The sequence below is a fragment of the Pollachius pollachius genome (genome assembly GCF_949987615.1).
Source record: "Pollachius pollachius genome assembly, chromosome: 18".
In the NCBI taxonomy this organism is placed as follows: Eukaryota; Metazoa; Chordata; class Actinopteri; order Gadiformes; family Gadidae; genus Pollachius; species Pollachius pollachius.
The window spans coordinates 3,227,226-3,252,631 of NC_136951.1; the positions used below are offsets into that span (position 1 = coordinate 3,227,226).

At 43.3% G+C, this 25,406-nt stretch overlaps 1 protein-coding gene across 3 annotated transcripts in view; it reads right to left on the reverse strand.

Moving 5' to 3' along the window:
• Nucleotides 1-25,406, reverse strand: part of rapgef1b (Rap guanine nucleotide exchange factor (GEF) 1b) — a 47,472-nt gene that overhangs the window by 17,835 nt on the left and 4,231 nt on the right. For 2 of the 3 annotated variants that reach the window (XM_079755836.1, XM_079755834.1), the window contains exons 2-7: nt 8,869-9,014; nt 6,904-7,082; nt 2,868-3,024; nt 2,567-2,655; nt 2,261-2,419; nt 168-282 (exon numbers count right to left, since the gene is read on the reverse strand). In XM_079755836.1, coding sequence (XP_079611962.1) covers nt 168-282; nt 2,261-2,419; nt 2,567-2,655; nt 2,868-3,024; nt 6,904-7,082; nt 8,869-9,014 — 845 coding nt within the window. The remainder of the gene's footprint in view (nt 1-167; nt 283-2,260; nt 2,420-2,566; nt 2,656-2,867; nt 3,025-6,903; nt 7,083-8,868; nt 9,015-25,406) is intronic. The other variant, XM_079755835.1, reaches the window with a different exon arrangement.

Below are 25,406 nucleotides of genomic sequence, written 5' to 3' on the forward strand. Positions count from 1 at the left end.
TCAGGCCAGTTTCAAATTGTAACTTTGTTACCTTTAGTACTTTCCTGTATAATAAAAAAAAAAAAAAGTGAAATGAATGTTCATTCAGCTGACCCAAAATAACTTTTCTTCTTCACGAATACAATATCCTCCTACCACATGACCTCGAATGGATGCTTATGTGTTACCTGTCTGTGTACACTGCAGGGAAGACTGGAGCCGCGGCTCATGGGAGCCACCACCGCCACCCTGGTGGGCGACGGGGCCGACTGACGCTTCTTAGGAGGCAGGGCGGGCGGGGGACTGGGGAAAGAGAGCCGTCACATAACATCAGGCCTGGAAGCCTTAAAACACCAGCATCCTCACAATCCCATGGGACGGAATGCAGGCCCAAACAAACCAGACATGTGTGCACACTTACACATGGACACGCACACACACATAACATCTCTTGGACACGGGTTACGACGGGATGTGTATGGCCTGTGTTAGCGTCCGAGAAAAAAAAAAAAAAAAACATTTCTTGCGTATCAAACTTCTGCAGTCAAGTTCATTCCGCGTAACATCATTTGCCATGACATAAAGATCAGTCGGGAAACAAAGAACACACTCATGCACTGAACTGGTCTTCTCTTCTGATTGGATGAGGTAAGGCATCACATTGGGGGGCCAATCAAACATGCAGGTCAAAGCACGCTCATCAAATCAAAAGGCTGGATTTGTTGGGGGGGGGGGGGGGGGGGCAGGACTTTTTGATGAGGGCAGTATGACTGGTCACGATGGAAAGGTGTGATCCCATTGGCCCACATACTTCTCCTTCTGTGTGGACCTCCTCTGGCCAGCGTCAGCACTCAGCTGAGCTCTGTGGTCAGACACAGACAACCCCAGACACAGACAACAACCCCAGACAGAGACAACAACCCCAGACAGAGACAACAATCCCAGACACAGACAGAGCAGAGGGAGGAAGAGAGGAGCACAGACCACCAGATCAGGCTGGAACGCAGGAAAACACTAACTTTACATCTAAATCTTGTGTCATGTATGAACAAATTCATAATCATCACGCATGATCTTATCATCATGTGTGAATTCTGTACTGTAGGCTATGAAAAGCCAGCAGATGACCACAGAGAGCGAACAAGGGGATGGAATAGAGATCATGAATTTTAAGATGCCTAGATAGCAAATATTGTTTGATCACAATTCAGACCAGAAAGATATAGCATATCAATAAGACAACCTGGAACTGTAATGGCGTGTTTCCACCGGCAAGGGCGGTTCGGTTCGGAATGAATAGGTGCGGCACGGTTCGCGTTTCCACAGCCAAAAGTGGGCGGGGTTCAGAAATGGTGCCAACTAATTTGAGCTACACACGCCGTCCGTTGATTGGTCGAGCATCGTCACTTCCGTGCGACAGGGGGATAATAACAAACAAACACATTACCCGCAAGGTATTTTGGGACGACAGCGAAAGCTTTGTTTATTTAAGAAAGTGTCGCACAAAAGTTTGCCGTCCTTCTTGGACATCCAACATTGTTGCTCTTTGTTCATTGTGCACGGTCTTCTTTTTCCTTGGATTTATTAGCAGGCTACACTGTGTCAGGCTGCTATGAGGTCATGATGCTAACGTAGCTGCCGCGGCCATCGCCATCCGGCTTAAACCCTGCCCTACCATAAGGGTACTGTCGGCGGTGGAAACGCGAGCCGTAACTGAGCTGGGCCAAACCGCACCTTCACTACTGGGCCAAGGCGTGCTGGGCCGAAGCGCACCCACCGGTGGAAACGCGCCGTTAGTGAGCGTTGGCTCACTCAGGTGGGGAGAAAACGCTGACTGTTACACCCTGCATGACCACATTTTCTTACTTAACTGGATCAGACATAGATCATTGAATCCACCTGATACTCAAACACTAGTCATGCATGTCATCATGGTTTTATTTCCACACATATCTTACAGACTCAATCAAAATGTTTACATTTGTGATTAGTTGTTAATATCTACATCTAAGAAAGATGCATTGAAATGGAGGAAATCCAAGATCGCATTACGAGAAGAAAATAAGCATCTCAGCGTTGACCTTAGCTTAAATGATTCGGTAACATACGAGGCAACACTTTTTTACCACACCTGCCCGAAAAACAAACAAACAAACCAACCATTTAAATATGTTGCAATAATTCCAATGAACACAAACCTATAAATACATCTAAAGAACAACAGGATTAGAGTGTATTAATCCCCACATTCCTCTTGGCTAGAGTTGCACATGCTTCTCACCTCAGCTCCGCCATCTTGGCCTCAGGGAGGGGGGGTTTGGGCGGGGCCACGTCGTCGTCGGGTGCATCAGACGCAGCCTCTGAAGGCGTCTCCGGGGCGGGGGACTGGATGGTGACCTCAGGTTCCTGGTCCGTCAGGGACACCTCGGATGACGCGCTGCTGGAGGGACAAACAGGGATGAACAGACAGAAGGATGAACAGACAGAAGGATGAACAGACAGAAGGATGAACAGACACGCCTGTCCGAATGTGTGCGGATGTCTGAGGCACACCAGTGCGTTGCAAAGGGCCCCGGCGTGGACTCACCTCTCTGCCGTGGGGGCGGGGGGGACTGGTTTGTTGGGGGTGGTGGGCGAGGGCTGCTCCTGTTTCTCGATGGTCAGTTTGACCAGCTCCTGATCACACGACATATGCACACATACAACGGTCATGTAAGGGAGGGCCCCAGGCAAAGTTGACTGGCAAGACAGATTCCCGAGCCAATCAAAGGTGCGTGAAATGAAACATTTCTCATTGGCGGAGGACGTAGAGTTGTTTTGAACTAGTACATTTCTTTGATGAGCAGGTAGGGGGTAGGCAGCGGGTTAGGTGATGGGAGGGGACTCACCTTGACTCCGTCCAGCACCGCCTTGATGACGGTGGTGACGGCCACCACGTTCTCCTTGTCCTCCAGGTCGATGCCGTCCAGCATCACCTGGTCGGACCAGCGGATGAGGTTGGCCAGACTCTGGTACACTCGGTTGTGACACGAGGACAGCGCCGAACTGGAGAGTGTGTGTATATAAGTAAGAGTGAATGAGTATGTGTGTGAGTGTGTGTATAAGTATGAGTATGAGTGAATGAGTATGTCAGTGAGTGTGAGTGTGTGCATGAGTATGAGTATGAGTGCATGAGTATGCGTGTGAGTATGTGTATAAGTATGAGTATGAGTGAATGAGTATGTGTGTGAGTGTGAGTGTGAGTGTGTGTATGAGTATGAGTGTTTGGAGAAAAGGGGAATTAATAAAAAAAAAAAAAACATTACAAAGATGACCTAAACCAACTTTGCCATATATATCTAATAACTATAAATAATAAAGAACACCAGGAAGACGGCACTGGATAACCAGGTAACATCCACCTCTTGAGCAGGGTCAACCTGGTCAACAAAACAAGTAGACAAGGAAACCCTTTGGTGGGGCCCTGAGCAAGAGCAGGGACCAGCCCAGTCTGGTGCTGAACTAAAGAATGCTTATCAGGACAAAGGAGGTGTGCTGGAGGTGCCGCTGCTCTAGTCAATAGTGCTGGAGGACCGCTGGCTGCAGGGTGTGTCCCTGGTGCCTGTCTCCACACGCCAAGGCACATTCACCGCGCCGTTCCTGCCCCGACACGGCACCCCATTCCAGCCCCGCAGAACAACGCTGGTACAGGAAGGAGGCTCCAGTTGGGGAGGAGTTAAGAGACTGATAGTAAAGGATAGGGAATGCTCAATACCATGCCAAATACGCTCTTCTTCTTCTGAAAATAAGCCCTTAACAAACTTTTAAATATTTAAAGGGCAGTTAATAAAACATTATAGGACCCATGAATAATATAACTGATATATAGGAGCAAACCAAAAATCAATACACACAACACTAAGGCAAATTAGCTCTTTGGTGAGACTCCCAGTATGGACTCAGTTTCTTGGTCAGCCATTGTCAAAGGCGGCAACAGCAAAGTGTAAATTGACTTTAATTGTTCCGCATCTTCATTAGATTTAACAAATAGGACAACAACTATTAATATACATGCATTTAGTTACTATTAGTAGTAGTCAATGGACGGTCGGGAATTGACATGCTAGCTCAGAGGCCAAAGTCCGAAACACCTGGGTTTTTCCAAAGAAAGTTATCAGCCGTTCTACTACATGATTTGGGATGTCTTTGTGACTCCAGGAGCCAAGGCCAAGCCGAGCCAAGCCCCTTCTAGATAGCTCTCAACCACTGTAGTAGCACTTCAACCCTACTACATCAACCACTGCTAAATACAGGACAGGAAGGGGAAAACACACCCACATCTCTGGCCTTCATGCCAGAGAAGGCTGATTTTGACGTTGCAGAGACAAAAGGGAAGAAAAGGGAGAGAGGTTCCAACACGTCCAAACTCAAACAGAGAAAGAGAGAGCGAGGGAGAGTCAGAGGGAGAGCAACGGAGAGGGAGAGAGCGAGGGCATGGGAGAGCGAGGGAGTTAGAGTCCAATCAACCAAGTCAGTGTATTCTACTACATGGTGAGGAAGAAGTGTAAGACAAACAAATGAGTGAGAGCAGTATAGTCAGGTTAAACATTGAACTGGGGAAATACCCGACTACACTGTGTGACACTTCCAGGAATACTAGCAGGGTGTTGAGTTTACTCTGATCATATCGTATCACATCTCAACTATGTATAGTCGCTGCAAAACCAAAAGATAACATCTCATTTTGCACCATTTAATTTAAATATTTCATACTCAGATCGTATATACCTTCATTTAGGAAGGAGAATAGTTGTAATTATAATAATATATATATTTTTAGGGTTTTTTCTGAAACTGTGAAATCAGATAAAGTCCTAGATAACCCAAATCCGTGATTTTGTATCAAGTACATATTTTTTTATATTTATGTATCAATCGATAAATCTCTGGACCTGGGGGTAAACGGAAGGATTATTTCATCACTTTTTATAGTCACCTCACCAAACCAATGGTGCTACAAAAAGGCTGACCAGTCACAAGACATTACTTGTTCCATTGTCCCACAAGACTGGCCAATCACAAGAAATGACTGGTCCAATGGCGTCCCCTCTACCAACTCCACACACAACTAGGGAGTCAAAGTACAATGAGGAAGCAGAGAAAGAGACTTGGATGTAGGTTTACCCTGCATCACACACCCTTTAATAGCTTCTCAGACCTCTTTCAAACAAAGGATGCATACAGGTTCCTGATATTGTTGGTGTTATAAGTACAGGCCTCGAAATTAACGGTTGCCTGCTTGCCCGGGGCAGATGAACTCTGTGATCGGGCAGTTTAAATGTGACATGGAGTTGCCCGTTCGGGCAAGTGATTTTTTTTTTTTGAAATACACTACATATGCCTACAAAGTAAACGTCCTCCTATATCGCGAAAGCGGAACTTTCAACAGCGCTGTGCGTCGGTTTTCGGTAAAACAGGAGAATAACAATCATAACAATAATTTGTGTTCAGTCACTTCCGTATAGCCAACCGCCGCATACGGAATAGAAGAAAAAGAAGAGTCAGTTTCGATACGTTCCTTCAGCCTCCGAAAACTGGCCAAGTGCCAGGTAAATGTAACGGAAATAAGTAAATAAAGACACCTGAATATTAGACGCGGACCGGATATGAAACAAAAAGGTAAAGGAAGTTTCCGTGGGTCCGTCTTGACAGCGGGTAAAATTAACCGATTGCGGTTTTGACAACCCCACAATCGGATTCATCAACACAATTTCACTACACTACAGGTGTAGTATGTTGAGGACAGTTAGGACACCGTATCGTCAAAAATCAAAACGACATGTTGCTATCGATATCTGTGCGAGAACAGCACTTAAATCTACTTTCTGGCTGCTATCTGTTTTAGGGTCTGTCTAGAAATGACACCTCACAGACTTCACGTGTAATTGTTTCAGGAAAGAAATCACCACAAATCAATAAAAATACATTTTGTCATTCTGATTGCTGTAGTAGTTGCCAATGGTGGGCTGTTACTACAGGTGATTATTTGCTGATCATTTTGCATTATAGCGAATCAGGATGCAATAAATAGTTTGAAACATTCACCAAAAATCTATTAAAATAAATGATGTCATTCTGATTGCAGTAGTAGGCCCTATATGAATGGATTAATTAATGAATTGTGAGGCCCTAGTGTTCCTTCTGTTGGGCTAGCTGGTTAGACAGCTTTGCAGCCATAATTGTTATGTTTTGTATTTGAATAAATTATAATTCAACAAATACTTGTTGGTTTTATACATTTTCTCACTAGGCCTACATTTTCCATTTTGGGAAAGTATGTTTTGCTATAGGGCAAGTAAATTTGAAAGCTTAATGTCAAGGTCTTCACTTGCAGTCTGATCAAACGTGCTTTATATGCCTAAAATAAAAACCGAACTGTAAGTAGATGCTTCAATGGTAAAGATTGAACTAATACAGGGGATATAAACACCGCTTTTTGTGCTTGTGCACAATGGAAATGGGAATGTTGCTCTTTAATTGGAATGAACAGTCTCTAGTAAGTATGTAGAAACCAAGCCTACAGAGCAGAGAGACGAGAACAGCGAGCAGAGCCTCATGAATCCAATAACCTTGCCCTCAGCAACATCTGTGAGAAACAAGTGAGTTTGCATCAGATTGACCAAGGCATGACAAACAAACAAGCTAATTATCATATAACCGCCACGCCTATCAACCCCTAGAGAGATAAGAGCACAGGCGGCACACAAATGTAATTAAATATCCCCTTCAACTTCCCTTTACGGTTAATATCAACCTCAACTTGGTATATTTGGGAACATTTTATGATTTTTAATCATATGTTATCTGGGACTTTGAGATAGAGGGAGAAGAACAGGGTTGACTGAACACACAGGGTCAGACAGAACAAGGAGGGGAGAGGGTCACCTGTGCTGGGTCCGGGCCTCCGCCTGCACCAGAGGCAGGATGGCTTCCAGGACCTTGCTGGCCGACCCGGGAAGCATCTCCAGCACCTTCTTCTCCACCACCATCTTGTCCACGATGGTCTTGAAGTAGCGCAGGGCACTCACCACGTCCTTCTCCTGCTCCTCCAGTCGGCTCACCTTCTGCAAAGAAGAGGGTTGCACGTTACAGAAGGGCCTGTTGGGGAAGAGGTGCACAGGCTGGCTGCTCCACAACAGCCTTTGGAACGGTCAGTGTTGTATTATGGAATGTGCACTGTCAGTGTTGCCAGATTAGGCCAGACTTCCCACCCAATCTGGTAACACTGTGCAGCATACTGTTGTCCCAAGTTCTACTAATACACACAGTAGCAATGATGATCACAAAAGAGTTAAAGTAACAAAGGTAAGACACAGAATAAAATATATTGAATATGAAGCGCGTGAAGGTCAATTATGGTCACATTTCCATACAAAGGGCATTTTCATAACAGCTTTGAGAAACGTATTATCCCCTATGACAACTCGAATTATACACTTGGCACAATGAAGAAACAATTACTACCCAAAAATAGACGAGCAAGTTGGGGTTGAATCTTGTATCAGTATTGCCATATACAGGCCAACGCAGAGCTGTAAATTGTGTTTATTCCTCTTTATATTCTTCTCGCAGAGATTTGGCTCGAGGACAGGACATGCCTTGAATGCTAACTAGTGCTTTCCACTTTGATAACAAGGTGTATTCTGGGTGATATGAAGCAGCTTGATTCAGTCACAATGGTGAAACACACACCATGCCATCTGAGCTTCAAATGAACCGAGGTGGAGACCATGCTGCTTTCAGCCTGATTGAAGCATGAGGCCGATGGCTCCAGAGGAAAACTTAACAAGGTGCTATTATGGTAGAAGTCATGCTTTAATAGCAGAGCTCCATGCTAATGCTAAGGGCTCCTTCAGACCCCTGCTAACCCCACTCATCTGAGAGGGTTTGCACGTTCGAGCTGCGGCGGAGCAGGCCGCTGGGGTTGGAAGAAAAAACAAAAATCGCATTCGGCTTGCGACGGAAAGTTTAAACAGAATCAACTTCTGGAGAAACCCAACCCGAAGTCACGCTGCAGTGGCCAATCACGTCAGCCGGCGTTAAGACTGGAAGTCTCCCCCAACGGCAAGGACAACCTTGTTAGACGAGAGGTGGATGGCGGCCGTGTCATCCTCTCCAGAGCTGTACAACCCGTGAGGGGGGGGTTGTAGTTCACAACATGATGTCGAACAAACGGGCCATGAAGTGACACCCCCTCATCACCGCAGCAGTCTGCGCTAATTGCTGCAAAGCCTAATTTGGTCTGAATGAGCCCCAAATTCTCATCCCACCATCCATTAATCATCTATTCACCAAGTAGCGTGACACAGAATCACACGTTTACTGCACCAGGAGCCTTTAAGCGGGCAATGTCTTCTCCATGTATCAGGAGATGGTCACACTGAAGCAAGGGCTTTAAAGCAACAACTAAAAGCAACAGCAACAGTCCATTCACAAAACCTCCAGGTTCCATTGGTGTCATGTGTCCGGCCACCTGCCGTCTCATACGGCCAGTGGTCACAATGCCTGTGTGACGGTGTGGGAACCATCAAGGAAGGGGACACACACACACACACACACACACACACACACACACACACACACACACACACACACACACACACACACACACACACACACACACACACACACACACACACACACACACACACACAACACACAGGAGCGTAAGAGCCTACCCGAAGCACAGGCCAGAAAACCTACCGTCCTTTATTAAAAAGGTAAAACGCTGAGAATAGCCAGGGAACATTTGGGTCTTCTACCCCACAGTACTCCAAGTACTGTACTAACAGTACTAAACCATGTTATACACACGATGCAAAGCACACTCAAATACAAGCCTTTTAATACCTTGTTGACAGGTTTCTCCGCACTCTTGACCGCTGGCTCGGGCTGCAGCAGCTTGCCCTTCTTGGACGGGGTCCTCTTGATTTTGGGAGAGTGGAACTTGTCCATCAGCTTCATGGTGAAGGAGGAGAGATGGGACCGCTGGGAGTCTGGGGAGAAGAGGAAGGCACAAAAGGAACAAGGGATGACCAAAGGTTCCGTGATTGATCCATAACACAAATACAGGCGCAGAGGGTGGACAAGAAGTAAGAAATACCAGAGGATACATTACATTCATAATTCATGGACGATAAACCCTTCCAATATCAATCAAATCAATTATCTTTGTGAAATAATTTTGTATTGGTAATTTCAAATTAATAGCACACTATTAAAATAAGATATGAAAGAACAACCCATTCATCATTGTCTGCTACCTCTTCCATTATCATTCCCCCTGAGCTTCACAAAACGGCTGCAGAGATAAATGCCCTGCACAGGAGCGAGTAAACACATAACCAGCCGAGACACCAGCTGAGACACACCAGACAAGTTCACTGGAATTGCACCTCCAACTGACTAGGGGAGTTTGTCATGTTATGGCCCCAGTGTTCGAGAGGACCAGAAAGAGGGAGAGTACTGGGGGTTACACGAGTGTCTCATGGCCAGAGGGTTTTACTCGCTCAACCAGAAGCTACCGGGTTGGTTTCCCGGTGTCTGCAGTTTGCAGACAGCCATGAACAAGACGCTTCATCCTTCAATGACCCGTACCTCTGCATCCACAGGGAATAGCTTGGGATTAAAGTGTATCTAATCGAAGACTCCATAGGGGCCTACTAAACATGCTACTAAAAGCTGCCCATTTTAGCCCAGGTGTCTTACATTTGGGCTCATCCACTGTTCTTTGTTTTTGCATCCCTCAAAATCCTTCAAGACTTTCGAAGGCCTGCAGAGGCTAAAAACAAATCTTTGCATGCTGTGCAGGATGCCGGCCAAAGTCATTCGACTGTCAACATCAGGCACCCAACAACCATGAACCTTTCATCAACTTCTGATTTGCATAGTCAGAGAGATTTGTTTAACCATTTGCATGGCAAAGTTATGGCTCTATTGTGATGTCAGCCCTCAATAGCACAAGGGGCCTTATTATTTAACTTTATTTAATAACTTGCATCACAACTAATGTTGTAATGTAACTAACCAGCCAGAATTGTTGCCTGATAGAATTTTACACAAGTTTTCAATTCATTAAGCAATTTATTATCACATCTCAACTTAGTTATTTAGGAAATTCAACCCGAAGATTTGTTTCAAATAAATTAAGCAATAAAGTACACATATAGCTAGAATGATATGTCTTGTTTTTCCATTATACTATACTGGCCAGACTAAAAAAACTGTTTGACTGGGGCGCACCATCCCAGCGCCACTGGGATTTGCATCTCCTTTGCAATATGACTACTAGTGATGAACGAATCGTTTGTGCCAACTTGTACGTCAGTCCGTATCTGGATTGGATTTCAAATTAGTCTTGGAAAATGATTCACACATATCTTGGAATGCCAAAAGATCTCCTTGATATATGGAAAAACAAACGCATGGTGACTATGAGTATGAATTTCTACGATGCCATTTCAACAAGCTATTTTGTTTTGCAAACGAATATAGCCCAACTTAAATCAAAGCGGTGTGTAAACCTCCATTACATCTTTTAATTAGACTTATATAGTGCAGCTGTATGCCACAATACTATCCACCAAAATTAAATATAAATATTCCAGCTAGAATAGCTGGTAAAATATGTTTTATTCTTTTTACTTGCTGTCTTAATCAATTTTTAGCCCAAACCTTAAGCTTTTGTTTCTTCCATAATAGTGGCTTGTTTAGAAACAACCTGAGAAGGCAGAGATTCTGCTCTTTTCAGGAAATATTAAAACATCCTCTTCCAGCAATAAGATAAACATCCTCTCCCCTCCGGAACCTGTTGGGCTTTAAAACAAAGCACTTAATTATGGCTACTTTATTATCTCTACTTTCTGCCTTCAGCCAGTCTGCACAGTTTGCTCTGACGGCTGATGTCACAGGAAGAAGTGAAGAGTCTATACATCATCTTCTCAAAAGGAAAGGCTGTTGGGTGCATTGTTCTACGTGTATTGGCTGCAATTTATTGTTCGCAGTTCTGGTTCCATTAAGGGTAAACACAGGGTGTGATTTGTGCTGCAGTTTGTTTTACAATATGTCATCATCAGAGTCTGCAGTATATGAACCAACCATTGATGCACCTTTAGCAGCATCAAGGGGTTAGGGTTTGTCAGCTATCACCAACCACTAACTATTATAGTACCGCTGGTTGGTCATGATTAAGCAGCCTATAATTTTCATATTATCACTGCATGCTTTTTATTCACAACACTCTCTTTTGACTTTAAACTGTTCATTAAGTGTTTATTGGTACGTTTATTATATCATGAGTGAACCACAGATTTGCTCATTGACTCGGCCTGCAACATCCTAAGAAACCCTCAGTCGCAACCCATCAACAGACTGCATCAAAGGAGGGACAAAAAGGATAAGTGGACTGAAAAGAGCTTGGAATTACCAACACATCTAAGACCAAACAAAGAGCATGGAAGAAGACATGCAGCCATCCTTTCCTCAGAGCTGTATAAATACATTTTAGAATAAGGCTCTTCTTTTTACTATCTAGTCAGCAACCTGCAAGAGTGACGCCGTGTTTAATTGCAGACACACCGAGAAACATCAGCAGCGTCGACTTGACGTGTTATTAACAAAACCCTAGGGCTACAAATACCTGTGGCAGTAGGCATGTAGGTGGATTTGGCTCGTCTCCCCCACTATGTGGCTAAACTTGTTGAGTTGATCAAAAGCTGTTCCTGTGCGTGCTTCCGCATATATTCAACAATCGCAGTCCAATAAGCCCTCTACACCCTCTGACCCTGTTAGGCTGTACTGCACGTGCATTAGTACAGGGGGTGCGGACAGAGCTGGCTCCAACATCCAATAATACCAAATCCACCATCCCCTCCAAATCAACAAACAGGAAACACACTGCAGAGTCAAGAGCAGGCTTAGTTTCCATGGCCGGAGGCTAAGCATCAGTGACATCGGCAGAGAGCCAACCAGCAGATCGATACAGCTGATGCATCGTACATCACACCATCCTCCAACAGATTCATTGGAGATCAGTCATACCAGCACACACACCCGCCTCGGTTCTGCAGTTTGTTGTTCTAAACCTGCTCTCCTGTTCTGTGTGTTTATGGAAGCGTTATGTTTAGTTATTCTGGAAATAACATTTTGACAATGCTACCTGACGCAGGAGAGAGCAGGCAAGCGACAGCAGCCAGTGAATGAGGGAAGGTTTATGGGTGAGAGAGACAATGAGAGAGGCTGATCATACAAATGTTAAAGTGTGTCTTCGCAGTTCCCCTCCCGTGTCAATCCAGTCACTAAGAGAGCCGGCCAGTCCACCTCCCTCCTTTAGACGGCCTGCCTTCTGTGGCCCACGGTAGAATTCGGAAAGTGAGCTCATTTCTTTGCAATGGGTAAGCAATAACTCAATGACTCAATGCAACTAGTCATGGCAAGAGACACTGAGACAGAGAGAGAGAGAGAGAGAGAGAGACAGAGACAGAGACAGAGACAGAGACAGAGAGAGAGAGAGAGAGAGAGAGAGAGAGAGAGAGACAGCCCACAGTTAGTCAAAACACAACTATTCAGCTGGCCACGGCCCCAGTAAGTGTTGTTGTGCGTCTACACATGAACATGGGTTCGTCAGTGGGTTTGGGCCTAGCTGTAGGTATTGCCATTACGCAAACATTCAAGCACATTCTGAATGATAAACCCTTGAACAGTTGAACAACCGCTCCACTTCACAGTCCACAGACACAAGCACGGTGAGCTCAGTAAGGGAGGAAAAATGACCAAATAAGGAAAAGTGTGTTGCATCACAGGGGTTTCCATTTAACTATGCAGCGTGAAACCACAGGCGGGAGTGAGCGAGTCATTAGAAGTATTTAATAGTTTAAACACTTTTAATGCTGCGCATTGCCTTGGGTTCCTTAATAAAAAAGGAGTCTAGTGCTGTCGACACAACAAAGCTCTGGAGAGCTCTCTCACACACAGCTCCATGGAGCATTTTAATCTGATCCATAAATACATAAGCTCATTTCTAGAAATAAAGCGAAAATGACACTTTGTTTTGTTAATAGCCTGGTGTGCCGATAACCCACCTGATCATAACAATGTTGCTGAGGATTAATATTATACTTTAGGAAATCATTAATTTAACAGCAATTCGGTTTCATTTCATTTGGTGTAGTTTTCAGTTTATTTGACCTCGTCGTATTTTTTATGCCTGTCCCCACCTGGCTAAAGTCCTTATGGCTAACAGTGACAACTGAAGCCCTGAATAATGGCTGATTAACTTTTCCTTCAGGAGTTTATAACTATGAACCAGCTACTTCTTCCCAAAAGTACCTCAAGCACAATTTCGACATTTGCAACAAAAATGTCATGGACTCATAGTGTAGGTAATAACGTTATCGTTGAGAGCAGAAAACCCTGGTAATACGAGAAAATAGGTAAAAAGGAAGAATCATTGACTGTGCCTTTATGCCTAGTTCAATATGACGCAATGATGCAGATTTAGCGATAACCTTACTGATAACACTGATATAAATACAGATCGTATTGTGAGGTTAAGGTCTGGAGGATCAGGGTGTCCAGTTAAACCGCAGCTGGTCCAGGTCTGCCCAGTGGACCTGGTTCAGATCAGAGGGCAGGGTACGGCCAGGAGCCCGTAGAGACAGAGATATATGGGGAGAGGGCTGGAGCTTAGTATAACACACAGCTGTCACCTCCTGCTGAACTTTCCAAAGTAAGGGCTGTGTGTGCGTGTGTGTATGTGTGCTTACTCTCATCCACGGGGTAAACTCTTATCAATGCTTGTGCTACACAGCCATATTTGGAGAGTAGGCCAATACGAAGCACAAAAGATGTGCTGCCCTGTCAAGCACTGGGCAGCACTTTCTACATTACATTCAACAAGCTTAATGAGCAGTTTTTATCGTGCTTTTCAATGCAGATGATGCAAAGTAGTCATATGCGTATGATTCTATACTAAAGCTGCTCACATACATGTGTGCAGCTTTAGCGTGTGTTTTGCAAGCACAAACGCATCAGCAAAAGGGCCGTTCAAACAAAAGATTTACATAAAAGGAGGATTGAGGAATTGGTGTAGCATATATACATCTATCATATGAGAGCATAGAGGTGTGTGAAGGAAACATGTTCAATAAGTAAGAAGGGATGGTGTAACTAAGCATCAAGATGGAGGGGATGACACCATCCGCTAAACAGAGGTCTGGTCGCCGTTTGGTAGAGGATGTTAGAAGGCGAAGTCCAGTGGCAGTCACCAGGAACGATTAATAGGTTTTAAAGGCTGTGCTGTTATTCATGGAAATAGCAATCCTTGATCTTTTATTGTGAAGATCGAATACATCTCTACTTGTTGAACACTGCCTCAGGTGCCTTTTATGGAACCGTGTTACAGGAAAGATGACAAAGAGTTGTTTGTGTTGTGTATCGTTCATGCTGGCCAGTGGCCACCGACAATGAAAGCCAAGACTAAGAGAATGAGGTGATTCAACTTGAGTGCTGGGTGACTAGGTCAACCCTTGAGGAGAAGATAGACACTATGTCGACTTCGAAATCCTATTATCTGCCTTATTCCACAACAGTTCAGTGATCAGGAGGAACATAAATAGCAAACAAAACAACTCACAAAAGACTCACAACAATAAGGGTCCTAAAGCCTTGAAAAGGCTTTAGGGTAGCCTCTGATGGCTGTACTACTGCTACTATCGAGCTTCGCGCTGCAAAACAAATACTTGTAATTCCTTCTTAATTCCAGTAAAGAACAAGAACATGGCAGTTTGACCTGTTCAGGGTAAACTCAATGTTGAGTGCTAGAATAAAATCTTTCACCAACGATAGCGCTATAAAGCAAGAAGCCAAGATGGGATAATATCAGCACTTACTTACATACATCATCAAAGATCACCCCTTTTTTAGGTCTACGAGATTATGTTTGTATTAAAACCATTGATGTTTTATTTATATGGTTGTGGACCAACAATTCCAAGTGGGTAAAGAAACTTAGCTTTTGCCTTTATGTTCTAGCCCAACCAACAAATCATTTTGAAAAAAATAAATTGCAGACTTACTGTCTGCTGACCCCTGCTATAGTTTACAGTTGAGAATATGGATGTTCGATTTTTCCACCCTATGTCAAAGTCATCGACCGTCCACATCAATCAGGCCTAACAATGTGTCTGAGAAAACACACGTATGCATGAGTGTGTGTGGCGTTAGTAAATGACTAGTAAAGCCTTCCTGCTCAGCCCTGGGTCAGAGCAGTTGTATCAATGTGGTGATGGAGGCACGTTGCAGGCTCTCATTGGGCATAGACAGAGCGACCCCAAAGAACACGTGATCATGGCTCAGAACCCTAATCGGACACAACACAAGATCCATAACCACTGGAATGATGACATGGTTAGCCATGCGTGTGTATTGATGTTGTGTAGAGGTGCCAAGGCTGGTCCAGATCGGACTCCCTATGCTGGAATACTTTTGAGGATTCTCCTGAATGGCAACAGGGCCCTTTATTATTTTTGGTATTTAGACATCATTTATGTGATGGCAAATAATTATTCTTCAAACTTTTAATAATTAAAAGTAAATTATTACTTTGTGATATTGCTTGTGAAGTTTGTCCATATTAGTTGTGTCACAGTTCCTGCTGAAATAGCTTAGAATAGCTTTAGGCATACTCTTGCGATAATTATTAAAATGACTCACAAATCTGTGAGTCTTTATTTGTTTGGTCTTCAACACAGAACAAATTAACTACAATTAGTATTAAATTCATATGTGTGTAGGGTCAATACGCACAACATAGCCTAAATACAAAAGCATAAGCTTAGCCACATATTTATATGAAATGTGAAACAATAGAATGAACCAACCACTCAAACCATGCTTCTATATTTACTCTTGCCGGTCTGATGTTGTATTCAGATTCAACCCCATCCAGTGTGCAGCTATACTCCAGGACAACCCCATCCAGTCTAAGTTATACTCCAGAAAACCCCCATCCAGTTCATACTCCAGGACAATTAGGATGCACACTAATTATTTTTCAATAACCGATAATAACATGCCTCTCATGGTCCATAACCGATAAGATCATCGAAAAGTGAATAACCTATAGTTTGTGACCAAGCTTCACTAAAGATTATTGCATTATAGTATTACATTTGCTGTTTTGCCCCCTTATCTACTCTGCCCACGCTGCGCGGCTCTACTCAGGACAGGAGTTGGACTTCCTGACCACTACCACAGCGTGCAACGCGTGTGAAACCCTTTTGGTTAGTTCAATGGAACCAACAGTGCCACCAAATGATCAGCTATAATAAAATTTTGGGAATACTACATAATAGTAAACATGTCCCATCATCATCTGTGATATTGTGCATCTAGAGATAATCAGATCAGCGTTTTGTGTCCATGAACTGAACGTTTGACCCATATCAAAGAGTGGGATGGTCTAATTCCTGACTAGAGCCCCGGATGTTGGTGTTGGGTACGAGGGTGGGGTGAAATAGGCTTGTGCATTGTGTGGTGGCCATAAAAACATTTACAACTGCCGTGCCTCAACGCCTTCTCTGTTCAGCTATGAAGTCTTGAAGAAGCCATCCCTGCAGAGCTGTCCCACCTTAACATCAATCCCTTCTTCCCTTGACCCCTGTCATACATGTGTCTTTGTCACTAATGGTAGTGGTCATGGCCTGGGGGAGACATTTGGTCTGCCAAGTGAAGACTTTGTGGGACCAGAGAAACAAGTACAGTTACAGTACCTTTTCAGTTTTGTATGTGTGCTGTATGGTGTGACAATGAAGTTTTAAAGAATGTCTGATCAACTATGTAGGCCAACCCTTCTTGTCATCTTAAATGGCTCGCATTGTTTTAAGTCTGTTGACAAAACCAGGACAGGAGATCTTTTCTATAAATATAACGGCAAAGAAATGCACTGTGGTGAACTGGATGTGGAGTCTATTGAATGTGTTATTTTTGGTTCAAAGAGTGTTAAGAGCTACTAGTGGCTCACACTCATACTACTCGTATATAATTAACCAGTAATTAATCGCAAACAATTACTCCTTTTATTTTTTTATGCAAAGTAAAAACGGGCAATGAGAAAATGAAGCGCGGGAGACGAGATAGAAGAGATGAGAACAAGCAGGAGGCTTGATTTCGGGACATCTCAAGAGCAGCTCCAGTACTGCCTGATGCGAGACAAGAGCTGCTCATCATTTTGGAATGACAGAATACATAACAAGGTAATGACGTTCTGCTTATATTATAAAAATGGACAGTAATACAAAAACCAGCTGAGCTGCTGGTGAAAGAAGTCATTGTGGTATGCATGACATTGTCTGGCCTACAATGCCTTGTGTCAAATATGCAATTTGCCAACTTGCTAACTTGACTCCTACCGTGATCAAGACTTTAGTTAATCTCTAGGCACTCTGGTCTCCTACCGGTGATCAAGTTTTAAATGAATCTCTAGACACCTACCGGTGATCAAGTCTTAAGTTCCCCGTGCTACACCGCTGTACAGGGCCGGAGTGGGACCCATTTTAAGCCCGGGAGTTTCAGGCCTATACGGGCCCACTTTCTTTAGAGAAGAAAAGTGGGCCCTGTCTTTTGAACAGCGCATGACTTACTATCCCTGATTATTGCATATTGGATCAACATTTGGCAAATGAAAAATCTTGGTCAGTTTCGAAGAAAAAACTTACTTTAACGATCAATTATACTAAAGTTTTCGCAACCTCTAGTTGCAATTAAACCCATAGCAATAATGTGGAAACCCCAGTCGATAATGTAACAAAAGGTCTGAGTGAGTAATATAATAACATTTTGCCTATCATTTTACAACGTATAACATTCGTTCACCACAAATGACAAATGAATGTCAGACCTGTTGTGCCCGGTGCGGGCGCCTAGGGCATATGTTGAAGCGACAACCAGCTTACGTAAGACGGATAACCTCTTTGTCTGTTACGGGGGCTGCAGAAAGGGGGCTGCCCTGTCGAAACAGAGACCCTCCCACTGGATTGTGGATGTGGTCTTGAATGCATATAGAGCACAGGGGTGTCACTCTACCAGGTGTATGGCTACATCATGGCCTGCCTTGAAGGGGGTTCCTCTTCAGGACATTTGCTCCCCAGCTACATGGTCCTCATCATGTAGGTTTGCCCGACTCTACAGGGTTAATGTCGCTGCTCCTCATCCTGTGCAACGGCTGTCTTGTCGACGGCTTCAAGCCCTTAATTGGTGAGCACTCTTCATGACATTTTTGGTATTAGTCATCCAGTGCTAAAGCACCGCCTCTGGCGGCCGGTCAGCAGGAATGAAATAGGATGATAGTTCCGTATGTAACTACGGTTCTATGAATTACGGATGACCGCCAGAGTTCTCTGTCACTCAGACTTCTCAGATTCCGCGAGAAGATCCAGTTGGAACAGATCCTCGGGTGACTTCCGGAATATATAGACATTCTCGGGTCACCCAGGTGTCACAGGTGACTTTGTTGGTATACAGTGCCTTGCAAAAGTATTCACCCCCCTTGGCATTTTTCGTGTTTTGTTGCCTCACAACCTGGAATTAACATGGATTGTTTGAGGATTTGCATAATTTAATTTACAGAACATGCTTACAACTTTGAAGATGTTTTTGTTTTTTTTATTGTGCAGCAAACAACAAATAGGACAAAATGACAGAAAAAGTCAATGTGCATAACTATTCACCCCCCTAAAGTCAATACTTTGTAGAGCCACCTTTTGCAGCGATCACAGCTCTAAGTTGCTTTGGATAAGTCTCTATGAGCTTGCCACATCTTACCACTGGGATTTTTGCCCATTCCTCCTTGCAAAACTGCTCCAGCTCCTTCAAGTTGGATGGTTTGCGCTTGTGAACAGCAATCTTTAAGTCTGACCACAGATTTTCTATTGGATTGAGGTCTGGGCTTTGACTAGGCCATTCCAACACATTTACATGTTTCCCCTTAAACCACTCAAGTGTTGCTTTTGCAGTGTGTTTGGGGTCATTGTCCTGCTGGAAGGTGAACCTCCGTCCTAGCCTCAAATCACGCAGAGTGGTACAGGTTTTGCTCAAGAACATCCCTGTATTTAGCACCATCCATCTTTCCCTCAACTCTGACCAGCTTCCCAGTCCCGGCTGCTGAAAAACATCCCCACAGCATGATGCTGCCACCACCATGTTTCACTGTGGGGATGGTGTTCTTTGGGTGATGCGATGTGTTGGGTTTGCGCCAGACATAGCGTTTTCTTTGATGGCCAAAAAGTTCAATTTTAGTCTCATCAGACCAGAGCACCTTCCTCCATACATTTTGGGAGTCTCCCACATGCCTTTTCGCAAACTCAAAACGTGCCATTTTGTTTTTTTGCTGAAAGTAATGGCTTTCTTCTGGCCACTCTGCCATAAAGCCCAACTCTATGGAGCGTACGGCTTATTGTCGTCCTATGTACAGATACTCCAGTCTCTGCTGTGGAACTCTGCAGGTCCTCCAGGGTTACCTTAGGTCTCTGTGCTGCCTCTCTTATTAATGCCCTCCTTGCCCTGGCCGTGAGTTTTGGTGGGCGGCCGTCTCTTCGCAGGTTTGCTGTTGTGCCATGTTCTTTCCATTTGGTTATGATAGATTTGATGGTGCTCCTGGGGATCATCAAAGATTTGGATATTTTTTTATAACCTAACCCTGACTTGTACCTCTCAACAACATTGTCCCTGACTTGTTTGGAGAGTTCCTAGGTCTTCATGGCAGTGTTTGGTTAGTGGTGCCTCTTGTTTAGGTGTTGCAGCCTCTGGGGCCTTTCAAAAAATGTGTGTATATGTACTGACAGATCGTGTGACACATAGATTGCACACAGGTAGACATCATTTCACTAATTATGTGACTTCTGAAGGTAATTGGTTGCACCAGAGCTTTTTATGGGCGTCATAACAAAGGGGGTGAATACATATGCACATGCCAAATTTCAGTTTTTTATTTCTAAAAAATAGTTTTATGTATATATTTTTCTCATTTCACTTCACCAACTTAGACTATTGTCTTCTGATCCATCACATAAAATTCAGATTAAAAAAATATTGAACTAAAGGCTGTCATGTAACAAAATAGGTAAAAAGCCAAGGGGGGTGAATACTTTTGCAAGGCGCTGTAATTACTCGACCTGCGCATGCGCGAGATGGAACATCCAGTGCTAAAAAAACCGCCTCTGGCGGTCATCCGGAATTCATAGAACCGTAGTTAAATATGTAACTATCGATAAAATAATGGTCAAAGTAATTTTATTTTTTTCACCCAACCGGCCCAAAATACATTTGAAAGTGGACCAGCCCACCAGGAAACCTCTTGAACGTCCCGACTGGCCTGCCGCTGTATATAAAATATTCATAAGACGTCGGAAAAAAGTTTAATAAAAAGAGGTGTTGACTGACAGTATTAAATATCATACCTTCAGTACTTCTTAATACCCCGGTATACCGTGATACCGCCCAAGCCCAACACTGGTTAGCACACCTGCTACAATATGCAGAAGATAAAAATGTAATCAGGCATCACCTTGACAACATAAAAAAAGAAGCCATGCTGCCATTTAAAGAAAACATTTCAGCAGTGACATTGAAGGTGTATCTAAGGGAAACCATTTAAGATCCTCATTCAATAACAAGTATACCACAGAATATATTAAAGAACTTTTGAGGTTAAAACCTTTTAACCTCAAAAGCGCAACATTGGTCTCAGTCAAATTCTTGAAAAGTTTGGCCTTAATGGGACCATACAACAATCCACAGCATTCAGAAGGGGCAGTAGGAGGAAGCAGTGCATTCATATGTCAATGTAATCTTGGGCATGGGAGATTGTAATGGGTAAAAGGTAATGGGAGCACTGGGCACAACAGTTAAGTGGAGCAGTAGCATGAGGGCCAAAGAGCGAGGCCTGAGGATGGCTCAAAACACACAAAAGAAGGGATTTGGGAGGGCAGACAAAAAATGCTTACACAAAAACACTATTCATACTATTGATCTACAAGACAAGACGAGCAGAGAGGATGCCACAGGCCCTGGATGTAAACAACTGGAATAACAAAAGAAAGGAAGAAGACGGAAAAGAAAAAAGGTCCTTTGCCTAGCCTCTCTTGATCAGACCATGGAGATTTATGAAGCCACGACCATTAGAAAGAAACAATTAAAACACTGTAAAAACAGCCAATCAAACATTGCGCAAACATTTCCCCAACAAAAGGTGGCAAATTCCCATTTGTGTTTATTTAAGTATGACCTTTAACATTTATCTTCTTTGTACGGAAAGCACAGGAAATGTTACACTGAGGCTCAAGGCCTGTCTGCAGCAATGTTGCAGAGATTTCCATTCATACATCTGCGCAACTCACAGTGTCTCAGTACACCAAGCGTACACTGGTAGGGGGATTTATCAACCGACCAACCGACTAGTCGATGTGTGCAACATCTATTTCTAATAATTGCAAAATAAAGTCACCCTCCTTTGTTGTATTGGGAACTATTGGATTTGCATGATTTGCACTACACGATTTCATTTATAAGAATCAAATCTTAGGTGTGGCATGCAGCCCCGCTCGTCAATTCACCAATCAGTGGTCTTTAATCTAGGTGGACGTCACGTTGCTGCCGTGCTTTGATTTGATAGACACGTACGCAACAGGGCTCTGAAACCATGTTGCTAGGTCGCAATCATCACTGATTAAATCTTCACTGAAAATATGTTGAATAAGCAATTCATCCATTTGAAATATATGTTGCAGAATAATTCAACTGCATTGCAGAAAACCGAAAATACAGTGTTTTGATTTTGCCGGGTGCATCCATTTTATTCTCGTGTTGGTCTATTGAAAAACAAACCATTGTGCCTGATCCCAATCCAACCAATCAGCGATAACACGTTCCGCTGCAGAGATGGCCTCATGGTGCTTAGCTCTAAAAAGACTGCGCTTCTTCACATATGGCAGGTCAGCGAACGGCAGAGGGCCAGGTGGTCTCAGAGTAGCAACGTGGCTCTTTGTACGTTTGTATGTGCAGAATGCAGAAATGTGATTTGACCGTGAGCCTCAGGGCAGTAAAGGTTGATAAGGGAAAGGAAACATTGTACATTGTTTTGCGCAGTCATAAGTCACATGTAACGCAGCCACACACAGAAACTCTGAGTGGTGTGTCGCTTCCCTTGACACTCAAGTTAGTTGTTGGTACACCACCTGATACTGCAGCTCCACTGGACGCTGACTCACCTCAACACGGCCGGACAGCCACATGGCTCCGGACACAAACACACACACACACACACACACAATGACCTTCTGTCAACTGCAATTAATTTTCGTTTGTAGCATTTTAAATGAAAGCATGTATTTTCTACTGAACTGTTCCAGCAGACAGGACCAGACAAGAGAAAAGGCAGCATAGTCCAACAGAGGTCAAAACCATATAGAGCACAAAAAATTGATATACATGTGCATGCTTACTGTCAGTAACTAACATTGTGGAGCCGCAAGGCTAAAACATAGCAAAAAAAGCAAATGGTCTTCCATGGGATGAATGCGGTAGTCAGTCAACAGCTGGCGCTTCATAGAGTTAAACAGCCATAAAGCTCTCCAGATAATACATGATACCCGTCTACTCACGTCAGACAGTCGGGAGGGAACCAACAGCAGCACTGAGAGCTTCCAGTATAAGACATACAGAGCTACAGACTGAAGGGGGGAGATAAGAGTTGGCAGTAGTGTTATTGTGGTGGAGATGGTATTAAGGACTAAAGAGGAGTGGTACCACTCTCTCCACAGTGGAGTGGCGTACAATGCTGCACTTGTCTGAACAGTGGGGCTACTTGTTATCCCTCTTGACATTCTGGGTGCAGCGAGTGGACAGGGCTGGGTTCACAAACACACCCTGTGTAGATATATCTCCGATCCATTCAGCTGGGATGGGAGACTCCCCCACTGAACCGCCAGCACATGGCAGAATCTATGATGTAGAGTGAAGAGTATAAGATCTGTTGGCGCTAGGGGTACTGCTAGAGGCATTGCAATGGTCACTCTTAGACTCATACTCAGCTTATTATTATGCTATTGAGCTTTGAGCATCTGGCTTCAAACATCATTTCTGCTATTTAAACTATACAAGAGATAACACATATCTGAACCATTTTACACACACAAATCTCAGATATTTTATCCATTGCCCCTGGTATTCGAAATACATTCCTAGTACCGTTTGCATTATGTCCAACATTTTTGGAAATTATGACGTAACTACCAAACTCCCTTTTCTGGTGTTCAAAGTATGACTAAAGATTTCCTAATCCTGGGGTGGAGGAATGGAAGAATGTTAAGAAGTGGGTCAGGCAAAGACAGTCCCACTTGAGCAGAGCACCAATGCTCCTCCTGGTCTGTTGTAACAGCAGATGAGTTGGATTCTCCAGCACGACCCCTAACACCACCCCGACTGCCTGCACAGTCTTCTACTGTCATAGTGAAGTTACCTTTCTTTGGTGCAGGTCAGCTCCCCATATGTTCTCAGTTCCAGCTTTGCCTCATGCATCTTCCTCTCCAACAACATTTATTATTATATATAGGATTATGTATTATTTAAAAAAATAAGATATCAAGAGCAAACGTGCATATTCATTTTTTACAGGAAAATTTGCATAGTAAAATATATTTGGTAAAAAATATTAAGAGAATATTTTTCTAAAATCATGATCAGTCATTGATCAGTAATGGAAATCTAATAGTGCCATATTATTAATGTGGAACACACAGACTTTAAACCAACTTGTATTTTGTAGTAATCCTGGCTAGAATGGTCTAAATGACACTGAATGAAATGAGTGACAAGTCTAATTAGAGAAAACAGACATAAATGTTGACTAGAGGGCATTTTTGACAATTACCCTAAAGACAACATTCTGCAAAGCACAATGTTGCTGCCAGCTTTTCCTTGACTCTAGCCTTGGGTGTGGGCTCGGACCAACACAAAAGGGAGGTGGAAGAGAGTTTCACATCATGCAGTACATAAAATAAAAAGGGATACAGTTTTAAAGTGTGTTCCTATACACCAGACCATTTCCCTATGTTATTTACACCTTCCTTCTTGCCTAAACTTCAAGCCTCATTTTATTTTTAAAACAAGATCCGTTCTATTCTTAAAATCCTTATCAATCTTACCACATAGGCTTGAATTGAATGCCTAGTTATTTACAATGTTAGTATTAACAGCTTTTTGTCAATCACATGTTCTACACTGGACAAGATGGGTGTTGTACCAACAAAACCATCCTTACTATACCTTACTATAAAACAGAACAAAACCTGTAGTACTGTTAATTCCTTATGAAGAGTCAGGCTTCACACCCATTAAGACTGGACTGACCATGGTAAAACAACTAAAATACCTGATACCCATGCAGACATCTTCCTATGCTGATTTACTAGGGTTAGCCAAATGTGTTTTCAATTAAACAGAGCTTTGTCTGGTTGCATAATCGACTAAACTACTCTAATTATGCCTCGACACTGGCTGAACAGGGTTTTAGATCATTCCCTTTCACAAAGAAGAATTTAACTTACTTAAATTATTCATAATGCCCCTACACTAGAGAGGGTCCTGGTAAAAACCCTCTCAAAGCGTTGCAAACTGATACCTCATTGCACAACATTGTTGATGGTGGTCGATAACATGAATGCAAAACACACACTGTTAGGACATATATTAAATCCAGTGTGCGTGCGTTAGAGGTGGGAACACAGGCAGTGGTGCATGTGGGAAGGTGGTGGGGCAAGGCCTATGGACATCTTCTTCTGGCTGGGTCCACCCAAGTCTTGAGCAAAGCAAATAAGCACCCTTGAAAAGCCACACGACACAAAAAGAACTGCAAGGAATGTCCCCTGCATTTTATTCTGACTGAGAGTCTATTATGCTTCATATGAAAGGGCCAGACTGGTAACAATCTATGAAACAATAAGCCATTACCAAAGAACACTGGAGTGTCTTGGAATATCTAAAGGAATTTGGTTAAAAGTAATCCAATTGCTGCTATTGGTAATAATATTTTTTTGTAATTGTGTAAGCACACAACATTTACCAAATATTATTTTACTAATTTGTTATTTAAGTCAAAACTGAATTATTTTTGTTGTTAACATCCTCAATTCATATGTTTCTCCCGGTCACAGATCTCGACTGTTTTGAAAACTGAACCTTAGACTTTTTTTGGTAATACATTGGCAACACAACCACATGCTAGAGTTTCATGAAAGCAGCTGCGTATTTCTGTGGTCTTTACCTGAATCCTCATCCTGATACCCCTGTAGAGAGGAGGCAGTGTCCTCCACCCCCACCTGCCTCCTCAAGCCCAG